This window comes from Myotis nattereri (assembly GCF_964212035.1).
Source record: "Myotis nattereri genome assembly, chromosome: 4".
NCBI lineage: Eukaryota > Metazoa > Chordata > Mammalia > Chiroptera > Vespertilionidae > Myotis > Myotis nattereri.
The window spans coordinates 99315450-99336530 of NC_138079.1; the positions used below are offsets into that span (position 1 = coordinate 99315450).

At 46.8% G+C, this 21081-nt stretch overlaps 1 protein-coding gene across 1 annotated transcript; it reads left to right on the forward strand.

Moving 5' to 3' along the window:
• The first annotated feature begins 7536 nt into the window (after window positions 1-7536).
• Window positions 7537-19230, forward strand: NMRAL1 (NmrA like redox sensor 1). Its single transcript, XM_081090354.1, has 6 exons — window positions 7537-7779; window positions 7962-8041; window positions 13368-13606; window positions 15721-15970; window positions 17409-17599; window positions 18943-19230. The coding sequence occupies exons 2-6, from the start codon at window positions 8002-8004 to the stop codon at window positions 19120-19122; spliced, it is 900 nt and encodes a 299-aa protein (XP_080946480.1). The 5' UTR covers window positions 7537-7779; window positions 7962-8001; the 3' UTR covers window positions 19123-19230.
• Window positions 19231-21081: the final 1851 nt, after the last annotated feature.

Below are 21081 nucleotides of genomic sequence, written 5' to 3' on the forward strand. Positions count from 1 at the left end.
ATAAATATCAAAAATATAAGTCTTTGTTTTACTATGGTTGCAAATATCAAAAAATTTCTATATGTGGCACAGCACCAGAGTTAAGTTAGCGTTTTTCAAAATGCTGACACACCTAGCTTAAAAGGTTTGCTATCACTGGTAGGGGTTAGTCCTGGAAGCAAAATTTCAAAGGACAGAGATAATCCTCCAGGGTATAGCAATTATGCACTTTATTTATACACTAGAGGCCCAGTGCACAACATTTGTGCACTGAGGGTGGGGGTGGGGGTCCCTGAGCCTGGCCTGGACATTCTCATAGTCCAGGACCCCTCGGGGGATGTCCACTTATGGTGTAAGCGGGCAGGCAGACATCCCCCAGGGGTCCTTAGCACTGCTGGAGGTGGGAGAGGCTCCTGCCACCGCCCCTGCACTTGCCGTGAGCCTGGCTTCTGGCTGAGCAGCACTCCCCCGATGGGAGCTCACTGACCACCAGGGGGCAGCTCCTGCGTTGAGCGTCTGCCCCCTGGTGGTCAGTGCATGTCATAGCTACTGGTTGTTCTGCCATTTGGTTGATTTGCATATTAGGGTTTTATTTTTTTAAAACAGAATATGATTATATTTAATACACAAGTTTGATACAACCAAAAAGTAAAACACCAGAGTGAAATAGTAACAAAAAACATGGTATTTCATTTGCAATGCATGAGAAATGATTAACATCTTTAGTCATAAACAAGCTCTTAAAATCCAGTGACACTATAATAATGCAAGGAAACTGGAAAAATGAAATGAAAAAGTACAAGTGATGATTAAGCAGTGAGCATATATTAGGATTTTATTATATAGGATAGGATTAGAACCAAAGGAGAAGACCTAAGAAAGGTTACATGAATTCCATTGGTGGACGATTACAGCGTGGGAGAAAGTGAAGCAGGAACATCTCTAGAACTGAGTAAAAAATAAAATGGAGAGATGTCACTTTTACATTAATGGATGCAGGATAGTTAGCTTTAACATAGTTTATAGAAGTTGAAAGAGATGCAGTTGAAAGAGAACAATGAGGAATGTTGGGGTTGTCTCCCCCCCACCCCCTGCACTGGGATGTTTATCTTTACCCTTCTGGAGAAGAGATCGTTCTCACATTTTAAATATATTATTCTAGAGCACATAAACAATGGACAGGGCTTGTTCAAGGTAGAGATTAATTTATCCTATATACTTAGGACATGACTTCATACCATAACCCACTCAATTAGAAATGTGGGTTTTTGGGTGTGTTTTTTTTTTAATGTGTTTTTGTTTATTTCAGAGAGAGAGGAAGTAAGAAGAGAAGGGGATAGAAACATCAATGATGAGAAAGAATCATTGATCGGCTGCCTCCTGCACACCCCCCACTGGGGATTGAGCCCGCAACCCAACCTAGGTATGAGCCCTGACCAGGAATCCAACCATGACTTCCTGGTTCGTGCGATGCTCAGCCACTGAGCCACACTGGTCAGGCAAGTTAGGAATGTTTTGATGATCAAAACAACCTGTATGGTTATTTTCAGTTATTGAACTTGTCAGGCTTGTTTTGGTAGCCTCTTTTTTCTTCACATGGGGAAGGAGGGACAATTTGGCAGGAACTGTTAACATTTAGAATGGGCATTCTCATTGACCCAACAATTACACTTCTGGGTAGCTATTCTAGAAAACATTTGTGTTATTGAACTCAAGGGCTTCACTGTTTAAGATGCTATATTTGAAAATAAGAGGTGGTTGTTGCAAGGAGTTTTATTTACTTGCTGTGTGTAAGGGAGACAGGGAATTTGTCAATGACAAAGAGGTTCTTGCACCCATCCCCCAAGACAGAAATCAGGAGAGGAAGCTAAACAGATTCAAAATAAGAGGTGACTCAGTTTGGTGCTCCCATGCACAAAAGGTTGCCAGTTTGATTCCCGGTCAGGGCACATGCCTGGGTTGTGGGTTTCGGACTCGATCCCTGATGGGGGGCATGCAGGAGGCAGCCCATTGATATTTCTCTATCATCAATGTGTTTTTTTTTTCCTCTCTCTCCCTCTCCCTTCTTCTCTCTCTAAAACCAGTAAAAACATATTAAAAAAATTGGAAGTTTACTGAAATCAAGGTGGAGGGAAAGGAGAAGGGAGGGGGCTTAATGCCACTAATAACAGCATGGCTCCCAAACTGCTGCTGCAGGTCTGGCTTATATAGGGCTAGGTTCCTCACACAGGTGCATCGTAGAGTTCTTTACATTTCAGGTTCCAGCAGCTGGTATACACCTGTGCAGGTGTAGAGCGGAACTCTTTACTTTCCAGGTGCACAGAACAGAGCTCTTTGGGGAATGCCTGAAGAGAAACTTTAAACTTATCCAGAAGAGACTTTAAGAAATAACTGAAGAGTTTTTAAGAGAGGCTCAGCCTGTCTCAGATTCATATCCAAATCTCTACCTCCCAGAAGGAAGGCTTAGCCATGGCTTATATAACATGTTGATTTCTTCTTTGCAATTGGCTACTTTCATCAGGTTGAGTTCCTGTCAGCTCATCCTGTTTACTGTATCTACAAAATACTACATCTTAACATTTAGCAAGAAGCCCTGGCCAGGTAGCTCAGTTGATTACAACCTCATCCTGATATGCCAGGTTGTGGGTTTGATCCCGTCAGGGAATATCCTCAGGGCACATACAAGAAGCCACCAAATGGCCTGGCAGGTGTGGCCCAGTTGTTTGAGTGTTGTTCCATACACTAGTAGTTTGCCAGTTCCAATTCCAGTCAGGGTACATGCCCAGGTTGCAGGATTCGGTCTCTGGTCCGGGTGCATATGGGAGGCAACCAATGGCAACCTATCGGTGTTTCTCTCTCACATAGATGTTTCTCTTTCTCTCCCCTCCTCTCTCTCTCTAAAAAATCAATAGAGACACATTTTTTAAAAAGAAGCAACCAATGAATGCATAAATAAGTGGAATAACAAATTGATGTTTCTCTCTAATAACATTTAGGACTGCCCAGATCTTGAGATCTTTGTCCTGTCTAACTCTTGCAAGAACTCAAAAGGGCACAAACAAGGGAGGTCATTGCAACACATACCAGGATACTCCATTTTGGTGAAAACTTTGAAACAACCTTAGGTCCATCAAAAGAGGATGGAGCAGGGATTGACAGGAGCACATTCATTCAATAATTGTGCCCCATTGAAAAGGGCAAACACCACCTGAGGGAGGACATTAAGTAGAAGGGGGGAAAGCAAGTTGTAGGAAAATACAAAAATATGTTTTACTAGAGGCCTGGTGCATGAAATTGTGTATTTGGGGGGTGGTCCCTCAGCCCAGCCTGCACCCTCTCCAATCTGAGACCCCTCGGGGGATGTCTGACTGCCGGTTTAGGCCCGATCTCTGCGGGATCAGGCCTAAACCGGCAGTTGGACATCCCCCTCACAATCGGGGACTGCTAGCTCCTAACCACTCACCTGCCTGCCTGATTGCCCCTAACTGCTCCGCTGCCAGTCATCTTGTCACAATGTGGGGGTAGCCATCTTGTGATGTGAGGGTCAATTTGCATATTGCCTCTTTATTATATAGGAGGATAGCAGCAGTCACCAGCCGGTGGTCTGCGGACCACTGGTGGTCCAAAAGGTCCGAAAGGTTGGCAACTACTGTTCTACAGTGTGTTGTAAACTTAACCTAAAAAACAAATATCGAACTCTAAATAATATGTATGCTGGAGTGTTTAGGGGAGAAAAGTACTGATGTCTGCAACTAACTTGAAATGTATAAAAAATAAGATAGCTGATAAAGCAAATATAGCAAAATGTTAAGAATTGAAGAATCTATGTGGTAAGTATATGGGTATTCACTATGCAGTTCTTTCAACTTTTCTGTATGTTTACAAATTTTCATAATAAATATTGTGGGAAAATATAGTCAGTATGATCCCTTTTATTTCTTAACTATAAAATGTTAACCTTCTACATGTTCATGTTTAGGTATACAAATGCATTCAAAAGTAGGAAAGGTTTACACACTAGAATGATAGAGAGAGGTCTAGGGTCACTTGTGCTTTATCTGTACTGAGGATTCTAATATCTGGACTCTTCTACAATTTGGTCTCTGACCTTGCTCCAATAACTAGGCCATTTTGCAGTTTAAACTCTGACTTTGCCTATCAGACAATTTGTATTCTTTGCATTGTCTGTTTTACTAAAAATAATTGTTTTATTGGTGTATTTTGCAGACTCCAAGGGAAACTGAGGCATTGGCCCCTGCCTTGTGACCTACCCTGCTGACCATATTTTGTGACTCCAACTATTAGAATATCCCATGACTCTACCTGCTGACCATGAGTCAATTGAAACTACCCATTATTCTTATCTCACAGCTCCACTAGCTGACCATTGAGTCAGCAGTCCCCTAAAAATCCAGTTGCGCCCACCAATCAGAAAATGAATAAGTTATGGTCTTGTATCCCAACCCTTTGATTAGCAACTCCTTGAAACTCTTCCCTTTAAAAACGTTGCTTTATTTTTCCCTCCTTAGAGTGTTGCCGGGAGCCAGTCCATGCTTGCTGTTTCAAGGGACCTGGCATATATGGCATATTGTTCTTGATATGTTTGCTCACCTTTGTGGCACTATGTGTTTTAACCAAGGTCTCTGAGAAAGGTTGTTTCCCCAGGTAGGGATTTTCCCCTGAAGTTAGGGAGGGAATAAAACCTCTTAACTAAATGCCAGGCGGGTAATTAATCACTTTAACTATGAACAATCATGCTTAAGCTACATAATCTTTACTCCCTGGAATGGAGATAAGAAACGCCCTAACCTTTGTAATAGAGATTGATAGGATTGAATCAACTGGTATAAATACAGATGTAACAAGACAGCAAGAGACAGAGAGAGAGACAGAACCTAGGCACAGAACCTACAGAGAACGTTCTCTAGAGACAGAAGAACTTCGCTGGAGAGAACATGGCAAAAGATCCTGGACAGAAACTGGGCTCAGAACCTAGAGACAGAACCTAGCGAGAGAACATGGCAAAAGATCCTGGACTGAACCTGACTACAGAAATTGGCAAGAGAACCTGACTAGAACCTGGTGACTGAACCTGGCTGGAGAACCTAGACAGAACCTGGCTGGAGAACCTAGCGAGGGAACATGGCTACAGAACCTGGCTGGAGAACCTGGAGAACCTGGCTGGAGAACCTAGCAAGAGACCATGGACACAGAACCTGGCTGGAGATCCTAAACAGAACTTCGCTGGAGATCCAGACCAGAACTTTGCTGGAGATCCTGGCTAGGCTGCTGATCAACTGAACGCTGTCTCCGTGTCATTCCTTCTTTGCCGACTGCTGGTTGGACCCCAGCAGAGTGTGTCTTTGGTTCATGCCAAAGGATACATTTTCTGATTTGCAAATCATATCTAAATTAAACTGTCTTTGATCCCTTAGAAGAGTCCTATGGGACTCTTCTTTCATTTACTCAAACTTTCATTTACAGTACCATTTACTTTTTTATGAGAATACATAAATTCATTATGCATTACTTGGCTCTCAAAATCAAATAAAAAAGAATGAATTTTAAGAAAGGGGTAATGGGAAGTATACATTGTACTACCTGCACCCCAAACACATACACACACACACACACACACACACACACAGACACGTAATTGAATTAATCTGAGCGTCACTGATTGAAGGAAAGGTTGCTTCAAGGGGTCAAATGAGTTAATGTAGGGTTTAGTCTGTACATGATACATAGCATGAGCCCAGAAAAGGGTTCCTCCAACTGTCATCTTCATTAGTACATGTCATTGGGCTGGGTGAACTGGCAAGTGCTTTGTAGGAAATTCTTTGTCAGATATAAATTACCACAGAAAGTGCTGTGTCACCGTTGAGCATACACTAGTCAATAGCTAAATCTCTCCACTCAGGCCTTACGGGAACCCCAGGATGGATGGGGTTTCAAGAGAGAAAAACCTTTGTCCAGGCTGCCAGTATGTCTGCCCTTTTCCAACAGCCTCCTTGTTACCATAGAGTCAGGGGGTGCCAGAAAGTCTCCTCCATTGGCCAAGATGGTGCAGGGGAAGGTTATTACATTGAGCACCTTGAAAACTAGCAAGACAATTGGATAGAAAAAGACTTACACTCCCATCTTGGCAGGGGAGCTCAGTTGGTTAGAGCATCGTCCCTGTATGCCAAGGTTGTGGGTTTGATCTCTGCAACAACAAATAATAAGTGGAACAACAAACCAATGTCTCTCTCTCTCTCTCTCTCTCTCTCTCTCTCTCTCTCTCTCTCATCAATAAATTAAAAATATATACACATATTCTGTTGTGGGGTATCTTCACAACTAGATTCAGGAAAACAGTGTCAGTTTTAGCTCGAGTATGTCCAGTGCCTCGCAGATGTTTAGACAACCAACCAGCCTACTTTATGTTGAGTACTAGTTTAGGTGCTGGCAATTCAGCAGTGAACACAAATGCCTGCTGTCCCAAACCTGACATTCCCAGATGAGTTAATACGTATTTTGTTATCAGCATTTCTTCACCTGACATCATTTATTTATTTTTAATCCTCACCTGAGGATATTGTTTCCATTGATTTTCAGAGAGAGTGGAAAAGAGAGGGAAAGACAGAGAGAAACATCTATGTGAGAGAAGCATATTAGTTGCCTCCTGCAGGAGCCCTGACCAGGGCCCAGGCGGGGGAGGAGCCTGCAACCAAGGTACCTGCCCTTGACAGACGGGAAGCTGGGACCCTTTGCCTCCAGCCGACGCTCTGTCCACTGAGCCATACCAGCGAGGGCTAGTCTGACATCATTTAGATGAGCACCAAGCTCTTGTGATAATATCAGGTCATCAGAGCCCTGATAAGCAGCAGGACTTGAACCTGCCCCAAATCACCCCAAAGATCTCCTGGCCCCCCACCTTGACCACTCACCCACAGCCACACCCATACATATTATGGAGTGAATTAAAAAGGCAAATGTTCTTTTTTTTAAAAAAAATATTTTTATTGATTTCAGAGAGGAAGGAAGAGGGAGAGAGAGATAGGAACATCAAAGATGAGAGAGAATCACTGATCGGCTGCCTCCTGCACGGCCCCCACTGGGGACCGAGCCCGCACCCGAACGTGTGCCCCCAACCGGAATCAAACCCAGGACCTTCCAGTCTGCAGTCCAACGCTCTAGCCACTGAGCCAAACCAGCCAGGGCAAAAAGCAAATGTTCTTATCCAGTCAGAATAACTTTTCAGAAGAGTGGGGGTCATTTTTGAGTTTTAGTTCAACACAAAGAAATCTCACTTTTCTGTTCAAAATCATTCAAATCTGTGCAAGTAGCAGCAACCTCAACCGTGAGTCAGGCAGATAAGAAATAGCTCGGGGCCTTGACGTGGTTAAAACTCACGGGTATAGGTTGGATCACCTTTAGGTGACACCCCATTATCTACAGGTTCAGACGTTCGTGCGAGATCGGTGACTGAGGCGGGGACGGGTCCAAACAACCCGCGGGTTCTCGCCGGGCCGGGATGAACCATCTCCGTCCGTGCGCGGGGGTGGCGAGTCCGGACAGCGCGGAGTGAGGACGCGGACAGGGAGGGGTTGGAGCCGCGCAGCCTCGGGTCCCTTCCTGCAGGGCAGCCGGGAATGGGGGGGGCGGGGGGCTTGCCGGCGCAGGAATGAAGCTGCGGGCAGGGGTCGGCCCCCTTCGTGGGATTATACCCCCCCCTCCGTGGTGGACTCGGCTGCAAAAGCGAAGGCCCGGGTTACCCGTAGTGTCTCCCACCCAGGCTGTGGTCAGGGGGTAACGCAGGTCGGGGCAAGGGTCCGAGACACGGGCTGGGGAGGTGGTGTCAGGCCGGGCTGGCGGGGGAGGGAGGCCAGGGGTAGCGGATCCCGACCTCTCGGGGCTGCCGCCCCCTCCGGTGCGCGCGCGTGGTTCAGGGCGAGGACCCCCGGCCCCGCGGCCCACCCCGCGCTTCCCTCGCCCCGCAGGCTGCTCAGGACCGCATCTCCCGCTCCCGCTCCCGCTCGCATGGCGGACAAGAAGGTAGTGGTGGTGTTTGGAGCCACGGGTAAGCGGAACCCCACCCCATCGGAGGCCCCGAAGCGCGGGACCTCTCATCAGCCAGGGCGCCCCCTCCCCCAGCTCGGGGAGACATACGGGGGGTCGGGAGGGAGGGTGCGATAGGCTGGACCTCTGACCCCGGCGGGGCCGTGCGGACTGGGCCCTGAGCGCGGATGTCCTTTGCATCTTAAAAAAATTACTTTGACTTCTTTGAATGAGTAGTGATTGCACATCATACCGACATTAAATCTCCCTCCCACCTCTGTACCCCCCACCCCATCCATCTCTGTTACCAGGTTTCCTGAGTATCCTACCAAGTTAGAAATATCTAAATTATTTTCAAACGATGGTGTTTTATTTTGCCCCCACCTATTCTTTCTCCCTCTCTCTCTCCCCCCAAAAATGTATACATTTTGAATAGTTATTAATTCCAATGGGTTAAATCTAAAAAGAAACATCAATTGAGCTACCAGCTGTTAAAGTGTGTATACATTTTTGGGGTACCCTATATATATGTACTTTATATATATAACATATATACTTATGTATAATATATACTTAAATATATATTTTAAAACATACACCAGCTTTATTGAGGTATAATTCATATATTGAGGTATGAGTCACATACTGTTTACTCATTTATAAGTGTGCAATTCACTGGTTTCTGGTATATTTGCAGAGTTCTGTGACCATCACCCAGATCAGTTTTAGAAGATCTCATCACCCCAAAAAAAGAACCCCCCATATCTATGTGAATGGAAAAGGGGTCACATACTAAACCTGACAAGCCCAGGAGAGGCCTGCATGGTGGTGGGCCTTACAAACTCCAAGACCAAAAATAACCACACAGAATGGTTATCCAAAGTCCTAACTAAAAGCAGATTATGGCAGATAGTTGAGTCCTAGGACTATAGCTTCCTTGACCAACCTACCTTAAGTGAATCTATTATCTTTTTGCATCTAAGGTAACATACTATTTAAAAAAAAAAAAATTCTTTATTGTTGAAAGTATTACATTTGTTTCCCCCCACACACACCATTGATCCCCTCCAGCCCTCCCTGACCCCTCCCCCCATCCCAGGCCTTTAGCACCCTATTGTCTGTGTCCATGGGCCGTGCATATATGCATACAAGGTCTTTGGTTGATTACCTCCCACCCACCCATCCACCCTCTCCCTCCTTCCCTCTGAGATTCCACACTCTGTCCCAGGCTTCCATGTCTCTGGTTCCACTCAGTTCATCAGTTTATTTTGTTACTTAGATTTCCACATAGGCATGCGATCATGTGATACTTGTCTTTCTCTGACTGACTTATTTCACTTAAGCATAATATTCTCCAGGTCCCTCTGTGCTGTCTCAAAGGGTAAGAGGTCCTTTTTCACTGCTGCAGAGTATCCCATGGTATAAATGTGCCACAGCTTTTTTATCCATTCACCTACTGATGGGTACTTGGACTGTTTCCAGATCTTAGCTATTGTAAATTGTGCTGCTATGAACATAGGGGTGCATATATTCTTTCTGATTGGTGCTTTGGGGTTCCTAGGATATATTCCTAGAAGTGGGATCACTGGGTCAAATGGCAGTTCCATATTTAATTTTTTGAGGAAACTATACTGTTTTCCATGATGGTTGCACCAGCTTGCATTCCCACCAACAGTGTACTAGGGCTCTAAGGCAACATACTTTTGAAATGTCAGAGTTATTGAACAATGGGCCTTAAAAGGACTGACTCCATTCTGTCCCTCGCCCTCCATCTGAACCGTAGGCACTTCATCTTGTTCCCGTAATCTCCATTTTGTAAGAACTGCCGTTTAAAATTTTCTGCTAAACACAGATGGTCTTTTGTTCTGTTAACTCCAGGAAGTAACTAAACCAGAGAGCCTCCCTGATAGAAGTAACTCTGCTATTTCTAGCTTCTGTAAGCACGCTTGCTCGAATAATGGGGAAAATAAGACATTTTGGGGGCAGGGCTAGCAATCTGAATCTGTGTCAGTAACCTAATGTACATTTTTATCAGCCTATAGTCTAGTCACTGCCCCCTCTTAATTATCTGGTCCGTCCTTGGTTCCTCCCATGCCAGGTGTCTTCTGGTTATCTGAGCTATGCTGTGCTCAAGGCTGCAAGCTTTCTACACGATATCTGCAAGCACACTGCCCCCATCCCAGCACGTGTTTTTTTTTTTTTTTTTTTGCCTTTATAAGCTAACCCCTAAGTTCACTGGGAGCCGTGAGGTTTTGGAGAGACCTTAGTCCTCTCACGGCCTCCGGCGTTTGCTATAAAGACTCCAAATTCGGCCCTCTAACTGTGGCGTCTTCTGTTTGACTCACTGAATTCCAATATAACATTATCCTTTTTTTCTAAAATATATTTTTATTGATTTCAGAGAGGAAGGGAGAGAGAGAGAGAGAGAGAGAGAGAGAGAGAGAGAGAGAGAGAGAGAAAGAGAGAAACATCAGTGATGAGAGAGAATCATTGATTGACTGCCTTCTGCACACCACCTTTTGGGGATCGAGCCCGCAACCCTGGCATGTGCCCTTGACCAGAATTGAACCCAGGGCGCTTCAATCCACAGACCGACCCTCTATCCACTGAGCCAAACCAGCTAGGGCTGTTAGAGAGAGAGAAACATCGACGGGAGAGAGAAACATTGGTTGCCTCCCATATGAGCCCTAACCAGTAATTGAACTCACAAGCTTTGTGTGTATGAGACAACACTCTAACCAACTGAGCCCCTTGGCCAGGACTTCTTAGATTTTAATGTATAAAATAAGCTCTAGGCCCTGGCAGCGTAGTTCAGCTGGTTAGAGCATTGTCTAAATACGCCAAGATGGTGGGTTTGATTCCCCGTGAGGGCACATACATGCATCAACCATTGAATGCATAAATAAGTGCAACAACAAGTTTCTATCTCTCTCTTTCTCTCCCCCTAAAATCAATGACCTTTTGTTTTGTTTTAAAGCTGCAAAATGTTCATTCTCCAGAGCATTTTCTCAGTCTGTTGAAATTTTGCTTCCTGGTGATGTCGTCATTTTGGCTTAAATAAACTTAAAAAAATCATCTACAGGTTTGGATGTTTCTTATGTGAACACCTACTAGCAGTCATTCCCCATTTCCCCCAATTTTCCTCGGCTCCTGGCAGCCACAAATCTTTTGGTGTATAGATTTCATTTGGTTATTATTCGTAATGCTGCTATTAACATTCATGTACAAGTTTTTGTGTGGATGTATATTTTCAATGTTCTTGGGTATATACCTCTGAGTAGAATTGCTGTATCATATGGTAACTCTATGTTGAGCATTTTGAGGACCTGGCAGGCTGTTTTACAAAGTGACTACCATTTTACATTCCCATCTGGACCTGTATGAGGGTAATTGCAATTCTGCAATTTGCCTTTTCCACTCCAGGTCACATGGGCACCAATCTGAGCCATACATATAGATCTGCCACATTCTTTTTAATGACTGTGTATGGATTTATCACTTATGTAACCAGAATCCTACCAAAGGACAGTTTGTCTATAAATTTCCGTCCTTGGAAGTAGTGTAGCAGCCAATGTTCTTGTACTTACAGGGATGGGCAAAAGTAGGTATTCAGTTGTTTGTTTGGAAAAAAGACATGAGGTTATGATTATTACAGTAGTTTTATTAACTCAAAAGAATGTCACAGTGGCACAGTAAACCTGTTTTTATGGAAAATAATAAGATAATTATATATATATAAAAGGCTAAACTACCGTCCGACTGGCTGATAGGTATGATGCACGCTGACCACCAGGGAGCAGACGCTCAATGCAGGAGCTGCCGAGCTGCAGTGACTTGGCAGTGGTGGTTCTCAGGTGATGTACCCTGGAACCAGAGAGGAGGGAGCCTGATTCCAGGGTGTATCACCCGAGAACCGCCCTCTCGCAATCCGGGACCCCTCAGGGGATGTTGGAGAGCCAGTTTTAGCCCTATCCCCACAGGCCAGGACAAGGAACCCCTCCTGCCCGAGGGATCCCAGCTCACTCCACAGATTCCCTTGGAGCTGTGACAGCCCCCCAGGTGTGGCTGGCTGGGGAGGGACCACAGGAGGTTGGCTCCAGGGTGTGTCTGGCCCATCTCGCCCAGTCCTACCCCACCGGCCACCTTCTCATTAATTTCCGTTCAATGTGCATGAATCCATGCACTGGGGCACTAGTTAAATAATAATAAAGAATAACCTGTTTTACGTACTCACAACACTAAACCTACTTTTGCTCCTCCATTTATTATTTATTTATTTACTTATTTATCTTAATCCTCATCAGAGGATATTTTTTCATTGATTTTTAGAGAATGGAAGGGAGAGGGAGAGAAACATCGATGTGAGAGAGACACATTGATTGGTTGCTTTCTGCACGTTCCCCTACAGCTGAGGTCCATGCCCTTGACTGGAATCGAACCTGAAACCCTTCAGTCTGTGGGTTGATGCTCTATTTACTGAGCAAAACCAGCTAGGGCTGCTCCACCCTGTATTTATGGATGATTTTTATTTTCTTCCGTTTGATTATTTTAATTTTTGTAATTTTCTCAATCTTTTTTTTTTTTTTTCTGAAAAGGTATATGTAATATTTTATTTCTTAAGCTAAGTGGTGGGTACATGAGTGTCACTATCCCTTTTTGTATCTGTAAATATTTCATAATACATTTTTAGAATTTTATAAAAGGTATAGGTGTGATGCCTGCTAAAACATTGATGAACCTTGAAAACATGTTGAGTGAAAGAAGCCAGAAACAAAAAGCCACATGTTGAAGGAGTCCGTGCACATCTGTAGAGACAAAACAGATGAGTGGTTGCCAGGGACTGGAGGGAGGAGAGAATGGGGAGTGACTGCTAATGGGTATGATTTTCTTTTTGGGGAGGTGAACATGTTCTAAAATTGACTGTGATGATGGTTGCACAACTCTGAATACACTAAAAGCCACTACTTTATGCACTTATTTTTTATTGATTGATTTTTAGAGAAGAAAGGAGAGAGAGAGAAACATCGATTTGTTGTTCCACTTATTTATGCATTCATTGGTTGATTTTTGTATGTGCCTTGACTGGGGATTGGACTTTGGTGTATTGGGACAACGCTCTAACCAGCTGAGTTACCCGGCCGGGGTTACACGATACACTTCTAATTGTGGTAAATGAATTCTATCTCATGAAAGCTGTGATTTAAAATCGGTGTAAGGCAGTTCAATGAGAGTGAGAGGTGACCAGTGTCGTGGGCGTCCCGCTGTGGTGGAGCATTCCCTTCAGGGTTTTAACCTGAGCGGGACTCCCAGGCACAGTCGACCCTTTAGGTCTTTTTGACTCTTCGCAGGTGCCCAGGGGGGCTCAGTGGCCCGGACGCTCTTGGAAGATGGGACATTCAGGGTTCGGGCTGTAACCCGGGACCCTGGGCAGAAGGCAGCAAAGGAACTGAAGCTGCAAGGTGCAGAGATAGTGCAGGGAGACCAGGATGATGAGGCCAGCATGAAACTGGCTCTGACCGGGGCTCACGCCACCTTCATCGTGACCAACTACTGGGAGAACTGCAGCCAGGAGCAGGAGGTCAAGCAGGTGAGGGCAGGCCGGAGGGTGTGGGGAGGCTGGGGCGAGGCTGGGGCGAGTTGCAGTGCATCTTAAAAGGAGCTCCCAGGTCCCTGTTGGTTCCTTGGAGGCAGTTTTAACTTGCCTGTGAGACTCACTCCAACTAGGACCACTGACACTGCAGTCCTTTACCCTCGCTTCCATGCAGCCCTCCTAGATTTTGATGCGGGTAAGAGGAGGCTGCTTTCTCATCCAGTGACTTTCTTTTATATTCATGGACCATACAAGTCACCCAAAGTGTGCAATTCATTGTTTTTTAACATATTCACAAAGTTGTGGAGCCATCACCACTACCTAATTCTGGAACATTTTCATCACCCCAAAAAGAAACCCTGTACCTGTTAATAGTCACTCCCGACACCCCCTCCCCCCAGCCTCAGGCAACCAATTATTTCCTTTGTCATCCAATGACTTTTTATACTTTCTAAAAATCTAACTCTATTGACCCGTAATTTCTTATAATATAATGTACACATTTTAATTGTACAGTTTGATAAAAAAAAATTTGTTTCTTTAAAAATGACATTTTTATTAAAAGTCTTAAAATGAAGAGATAATGATTAAACACGGGTCTGGAATTAAAAATGACAATTGGTTAGAATTCACTTGGTTAGTTTGATAAAATTTGAAAGTAAATAAACCCATATAATTGCCTTTTGTTAAAAATATACTTCCATCAACCCAGAAAGTCCCCATGTCCCTTTTCACATGCTTTGTTTCCCTTTATTCTGTTTTCCACCCAGATTCTCCCTAGTCAGGTGGTTATTGAACCTAGATGGTGGTGGCAGGGATATGAGAGGAACCATGAGACATGGCCATCTTTTTGTCTCATTGAAGATGGAGACACTGGCAGAGAGCCTGACACATAGAGGACACTCCGGTCGTTGTGGAAGGTGTACTTGGTGCCCGAGGAAAGGCCCTAGGCTGGGAGTTACGCACTTCAGTTTTCAGTCCTGCCTCATCCACAGCTATGTCTTTGGACATGTCACTTCCCAGCTCTGGGTTTTGTTTTCTTCCTCTGTAAAGTAGAGGGGGATTGGACTGGATCACTGGTCTCCAAAGTTGTTTTTAGCCTTGCCCCTTTCTTTGGTTGTATCTTACATGGAAGCTCATTCCATAGAGAAGACAAAGACAGCTTCTCTGGTTGAGGCAGCTCTCGTCACATCCTGATGACCTGTATTAGTGCCCCACAGCTGCTGTAACAAGACCACAAGGTGGCTTAAAACAATGGGAATTTATTCTTCCTCAGTTCTGGAGTCCAGAAGTCCAAAATCAAGGTTTTTGACAGGGCCAGGCTCCTGCTCCCTCCAAAGACTAAAGGAGATTTTGTGCCTTGCCTCTTCCAGCTCCTGGGGGCTGCCAGGTCTCCTTGTGGCCACATCACTTCAGTCTCTGCCTCTGTCTTCACATGGACTTCTCTGTGTCTTCTCTGTCTCTTATAAGGACACTTGTCTTGGGTTAAGGGGTAATCCAGGGTAATCTCATCCCAAGTTCCTTAATTATACTTGTAGAGACCTTTTCCGAATGAGGTTACATTCACAGGTTCTAGGGGTTAGGATGTGGACGTATCTTTTTGGAGGCCACCAGCCAATCCCCTCCCTACACAACCTTATGCAGCAGGTAGTATTGTGGTCCCCGTTTAACTGACGAGTCCAGAACGGTTAGATCGCTTGTCCAGCATCGCGTAGTGCAGTGCAGAACCAGGACCGGAACCCAAGCACTCAGTGTGCTTCACCACTGAGCTGCAGCACCTCCCTGTGGAATCCTGGGCTCTCCAAGGAAGAGGACTTAGCAGCAGGTTGCACATAGGTGGGCTGCAGCCAGGCACATCAGAAAGTGAACAGTCCAGATGATCTAGAGAAGTGGTGCAAGGTTCTGTGGGCGGTATAGGCTTACAATCCCGTGTTAAAGGGTAGGATAGCATGTGTGAGCATTATTCTGGAAGCGGGGCCTTATGTGAAGAGTAAGTGTTGTCCGGTTCTTAGCATCAGGCACAGTGGCAGCTTGGGTTGGAGAGCCTGGATGTGATTGGGGACACACATCCTCCCTCCTGGCTTTGCGGTGTCTCCTTTCCTGCCATCCAGGGAAAGCTGCTGGCCAATTTGGCCAAGCGCCTGGGCCTTCACTATGTGGTCTACAGCGGCCTGGAGAACATCAAGAAGCTGACGGCGGGGAGACTGGCAGCAGGCCACTTTGACGGCAAAGGAGAGGTGGAGGAATATTTCCGGGACATCGGTGTTCCCATGACCAGTGTGCGGCTGCCCTGCTATTTCGAGAACCTCCTCTCCTACTTCCTACCCCAGAAAGCCCCGGATGGAAAGAGCTACTTGCTGAGTGAGTGCCCTTCCTCCTTGAGCACCTGCTCTGTGTGGCACTGTGGCTGTCCCAGGAAACCATGGGCTTGTCTTCAGGTGGTTCCGGGCCTGAGTCCTGGCTCTCACGTTAGGTCTGTGACTGTGAGCAAGGCAAGAAGCCTGGCTGGGCCTCTGCTTCCTGCTCTGTGAAATGGGCATAACACTCACTTTCACAGGGGCAGTGAGAAAACCTACAGAGACAAGTGCAGTTACTGTTACTTCTCCTTCAAAAATGAGAGGATTTGGAAGACGAGACCCAGTTGTAGGTTTCACAAAGCGGAAAGCACTCTCTTCTCAATGCCCATACTGGACCCTGGCTTGGAGGGAATCTTACACAACTTGTGTCTTGTCTGTTAGCCAGTGGATTAGAGCAGGACGCTCAGGAGGCCCGAGTGGGAGGGGTGAGCCCCCTCAGCGGGCCACCCCCACCCCTGTGTGCATCAACACTGGCTCACCCTTTCTCAAGACCTGCCCACCGGTGAGCAAGCAGTCTGGTCCATGTGTTGGCACATGGGCACCGCCCTTTATAGTTTGCAAAGCTAGTCAGAGACACCCCTTGTGTTCTGATTTAGACCTTCATCCCCACAAGATCCCTGGGTGATCTGAATGGGCGGTTGCTATGGCCCCTTTTCATAGGTGAGGAAAATGGCATGGTCCAAGTGCTCACATCTAAACACTGCTGTCCCTTTCCATCTACAAAATCACAATTAGGCAGCTAGTCATTCTCTGGGCCAGGTCCTGACCTCGGCTTGTCAAGCATTCCTGTTAGTAGAGTTGGTGTTTGGAGAACCCACCCACCGGGTTCCACATGAGGAATTCAGGATGTGGCCAGGTACACTCAGGCCAGTGTTTTGGGAGCAGTGGGCCCAGGAGTACCACTCTGTTCTCGGGGGACCTTTTGAAGCCCCTTCCTTTCCTGTCCCTTGTCCTCCCATCTCAGCCCTGAGTGAGGTCGGCTGGTCCAGGGTTCTCCCCACTCTAAGAATGGAATAACCCAGGCTCAGAGGTTTTTTGTTCTGTTTTGTTTTTAAATATATTTTTATTGATTTCAGAGATGAAGGGCGGGAGAGAGAGAGATAGAAACATCAGTGATGAGAGAGAATCATTGATTGGCCACCTCCTGCACGCACCACACTGGGGACCGAGCCTGCAACCCAGGCATGTGCCCCAACCAGGAATCGAACTGGGACCTCCTGGTTCATAGGTCGACACTCAACCACTGAGCCATGCTGGCCAGGCTTGAATCCCATTTTCCAATTCAGTTCCACTGCTGCTCCTGCTGCCGTAGATACCAGGAAGTGTCTAAGTCATGCCACGTGCTGATCTGTGCAGATGTCCGGTTGGTACTAGTCTCTACCTCACTCTCCCCTCCAGGACATGTCATGTGCCAGCATGTCTCTCCTCCCCTTCTCCCCCAGGCTTGCCCATGGGTGACATACCCATGGATGGCATGTCCGTTACCGACCTGGGCCCTGTGGTACTCAGTCTGCTGAAGATGCCAGAACAATACATCGGCCAGAACCTTGGGCTCAGTACCTGCAGGCACACAGCGGAGGAGTATGCTGCCCTGCTCTCCAAGCACACTGGGAAGACTGTGCACGATGCCAAGGTGAGCCCCTCGGCCCCTGCTGGTCATTTCAACCCCCCAGGAGGGCTTTGTGAGTAGTAGGAAGGGGGATATAGGAGAAGGTAAATCTGAATTCATCACAGCTGTGAACATCCATGCTGTGCTGTTCTTGGGAGCCAAGTATGGCTGCTGAGTGAAATTTCTGGCATAGGTGGTTGACCAAGTGGGGAGGAAGGTTTCCAGAAGAGGGGACAGTAGGGGCCAAGGCCAGGAGTGAGAATGCAGGGCTGCTGGGCTCCTTTGGGATGTGCCTTGAAGGAAGAGAAGAGGGAGGAGGCCAGAGAGATAGCCCCCCCCCCACACACACACACACATACCTGGCCTGGCTGGGTGGGTGGGAGGCCCACAGTACCCTCCTTTCCCCACCGACCCGTAGCCCTCCAGTCCAGACCCTGGGTTTCTTGTTGTCATTCCTATTATGAAAGTAAGACCTTCTCATTAAAGAAAATCTCATTAACACTCTTAGGTGTTAAAAGACAAAAGCTACTGCAGAGCCCCCAGACCCAAATGGAGTAATGATGGGAGTTTGGGGGCAGATAGACCCCCGCAGACTTGGATCCCAGCCCCTGCCCTTAACACCTAACAGTGTATAATCTGAGGCATGGCCCCTGACCCCTCTCTGCTTCAGTTTCCTTATCCATGAAATGGGTGTGTGAATAGTGTCCTCTGCTTGAGTTGTCACGAGGACTGAATAGAATAGACCTGAAGCTGAGCACAATGATGTGCACTAGCAAAAAGGCCCTAAGTGGCCATGTGTCGCTGTGTAAACAGAGAAAAGCTTGAGGCAGGTTGTGGAGGATCTGAGGGGTTCAGATCCAGTTCAGTCTGGAAAGGGGAACAGCTTTGGTTTCTGAGCAAGAAAGTGATGTAAACAATTCTGATTTGGAAGGAACTGAGGTTTCATCTCAAGATCTTAAATTGACCCAGAACAATGGTTTTTAAACTTTTATTTTTATTATTTTTTCCAAAAATTGTATTGATCTCAGAGAGGAAGGGAGAGGGAGAGAGATAGAAACATCAGTGATGAGAGAGAATCACTGATTGGCTGCCTCCTGCATGCCCCCCACTGGGGATTAAGCCCGCAGCCCAGCATGTGCCCTTGACTAGAATTGAACCTGGGACCCTTCAGTCCGAAGGCTGACACTCTATCCACTGAGCCAAACCAGCTAGGGCTGGTTTTTAAACTTTTAGAATGGTTTCAGGTGGACTTAGCAAGGACCTTGGTAGGAACTGAGGTGTCCCCCAGCCCCCACTACCTCAGCGGGATGCTGAGATGTTGATGGATCCTCACAGACCTCCCCTTCCCCCGCCCCCTCTACTTCCAGACAACCCCTGAGGACTACGAGAAGCTTGGCTTCCCTGGCGCCCAGGACCTGGCCAACATGTTCCGTTTCTATGCCTTGAAACCGGACCGGAACATCGAACTGACCCTGAGGCTCAACCCCAAGGCCAGGACACTGGATCAGTGGCTGGAGCAGCACAGAGAAGACTTCTCCAGGTTGTGACCCTGCCCACCTCTCAATGCCATCTAGGGAGAGGGGAGGCGCAGTCACAATGATCCTTTCTTATGTTACAGAAAAGTTATTTTTTAAATAAAAACCATTGTTCTCACAGATGGCTTCCAAAAGAAAGGGGCTTTGTTTCTGGGACTTGAGCTGGGGCGGCAGCTGCTGGGCACTGATTCTAACAGGAGACATTGAGTGGTGAGGGGCCAGTCCTCTCCTGCAGTGACGGGGTGTGAGGGTGGAAGAGGTGCTTGGTAAGACACACAGGACTCAAACGCAGTTTTAAGTTAGTCAGTTGTGAAACAGCACTGTGACCACAGCCAGGGAGTGGTTCTGACCACCCTGTTCCACATTTGAAATTCACTCAAAAGTGTGGACAGAGCCCATGACTCAGAGGACTCCTGCCCCCCCCCCCCGCCCCCCGCCCCGCCCTCAAGCCAGGAGCAACACTTTTTGACATCCCTGCACACACACCCTTCATCTCCAGAAACCTAGTAAGGTCAATGGTGACAGCTTATTCCTTCTTTGTGAGGGTGGGGCTTCCCCTGGGTGCAGCCTCAAGATGTGCATGATCGTCAAAACAGGCTGGGGAAAGCACACGGGATGTGGCAGGTCTGTGGCCCCAGGTCACCATAATTGGACACGGCTGAGAAAAGGTGGTGATGCTTGCCCTGGCTGGTGCTGCTCAGTGGTTAGAGCACAGCCAGTGGACCAAAGGGTCTCAGGTTTGATTCCTGGTCAAGGGCACGGACCTGAATTGCTGGTTCACTCCCTGCCCCCCGGTCAGGGCATGTGTAGGAAGCAGCCAATCAACGTGTCTCTCTCACATCAATGTTTTTCTCTCTCTATCCCCCTCCCTCCTTTCCACTCTCTCTGAAAAGCCATGGAAAAAATATCCTCTGTTGAGGATTAACAAAACACACACACACACACAAAGGTGACACTACTTGCAGCAAAGGCTAAGAATGAAACCAAGAAGTAACAACCCTGCTTTGTTTGTAGAGTCCACCAGGCATTTGGAAGCAGGTGGTACAACCTTCCATTTCCTGTTCACTTGAGAGAAAAGGAACAAAAGGCCTAGAGAACGCAGGCTACTCACCCAAGGCTCAATGGCCAAAGGGTCTGTGCCGCCTTATTTTCTGTGGATTTGTGTAATCTCCATCACAGCCCTTCTTACTCCCCTTGGTGCCCAGAGACTCACGGGAAAGGGGTGGCAGTTCTGCCAAACTCATGCCATCTGTTTATTAATTTAAAAAGCACTTACCGATGTGCTGGGTTCTCAATACAGTGTTAACCAAAAATGTTACGCTCCGTGCCTTGCGGAGAGCCAGATACAAATATGCAATAAATAATTACAGATTGACACAGAACTGCAGAGAACAAGGATAACAATTGGAAGGGGCCTTTTTTAAAAAATATGTATTTTTATAGATTTTTAGGGAAAGAGAAATTTCAGTGAGAAAGAAACATTGTTTGGCTGTCTCCCACACGCTCAAGCCTGTAACCTGGGCGTGTGCCCTGACCGGGTATCGAACCAGCGACCTCTTGGTGCATGGGTTGACACTCAACCACTGGGCCACACCAGCTGGGCTAGAGGGGCCTACTTTAATGGGGATGGGGACAGCCTCTGAGCTCTGAGGGGAGGACAGTGAGCCTCTGAGGCAGGGTAGGAGGGAAAAGACCATGACAGCCTGGGATTCCAACCTGCCTGGGCCAGCAAGAGAACATGAGATTATTTGCATCCAGCCCTCTGTGATGATGCCCAAGTCCCACAGGTCCCCTGGTGGGGAACTTACCTGTCTGGGGCTGTGGCTCAGGGTGGTCCTGCCTGACTTGGAATCACTACAGTAAGAAAGCACATGCCCTCGCTGGTTTGGCTCAGTGGATAAGAGGGTCGGCCTATGGTCTGAAGGGCCCCGGTTCGATTCCCTTCAAGGGCACATGCCGAGGTTGTGGGCT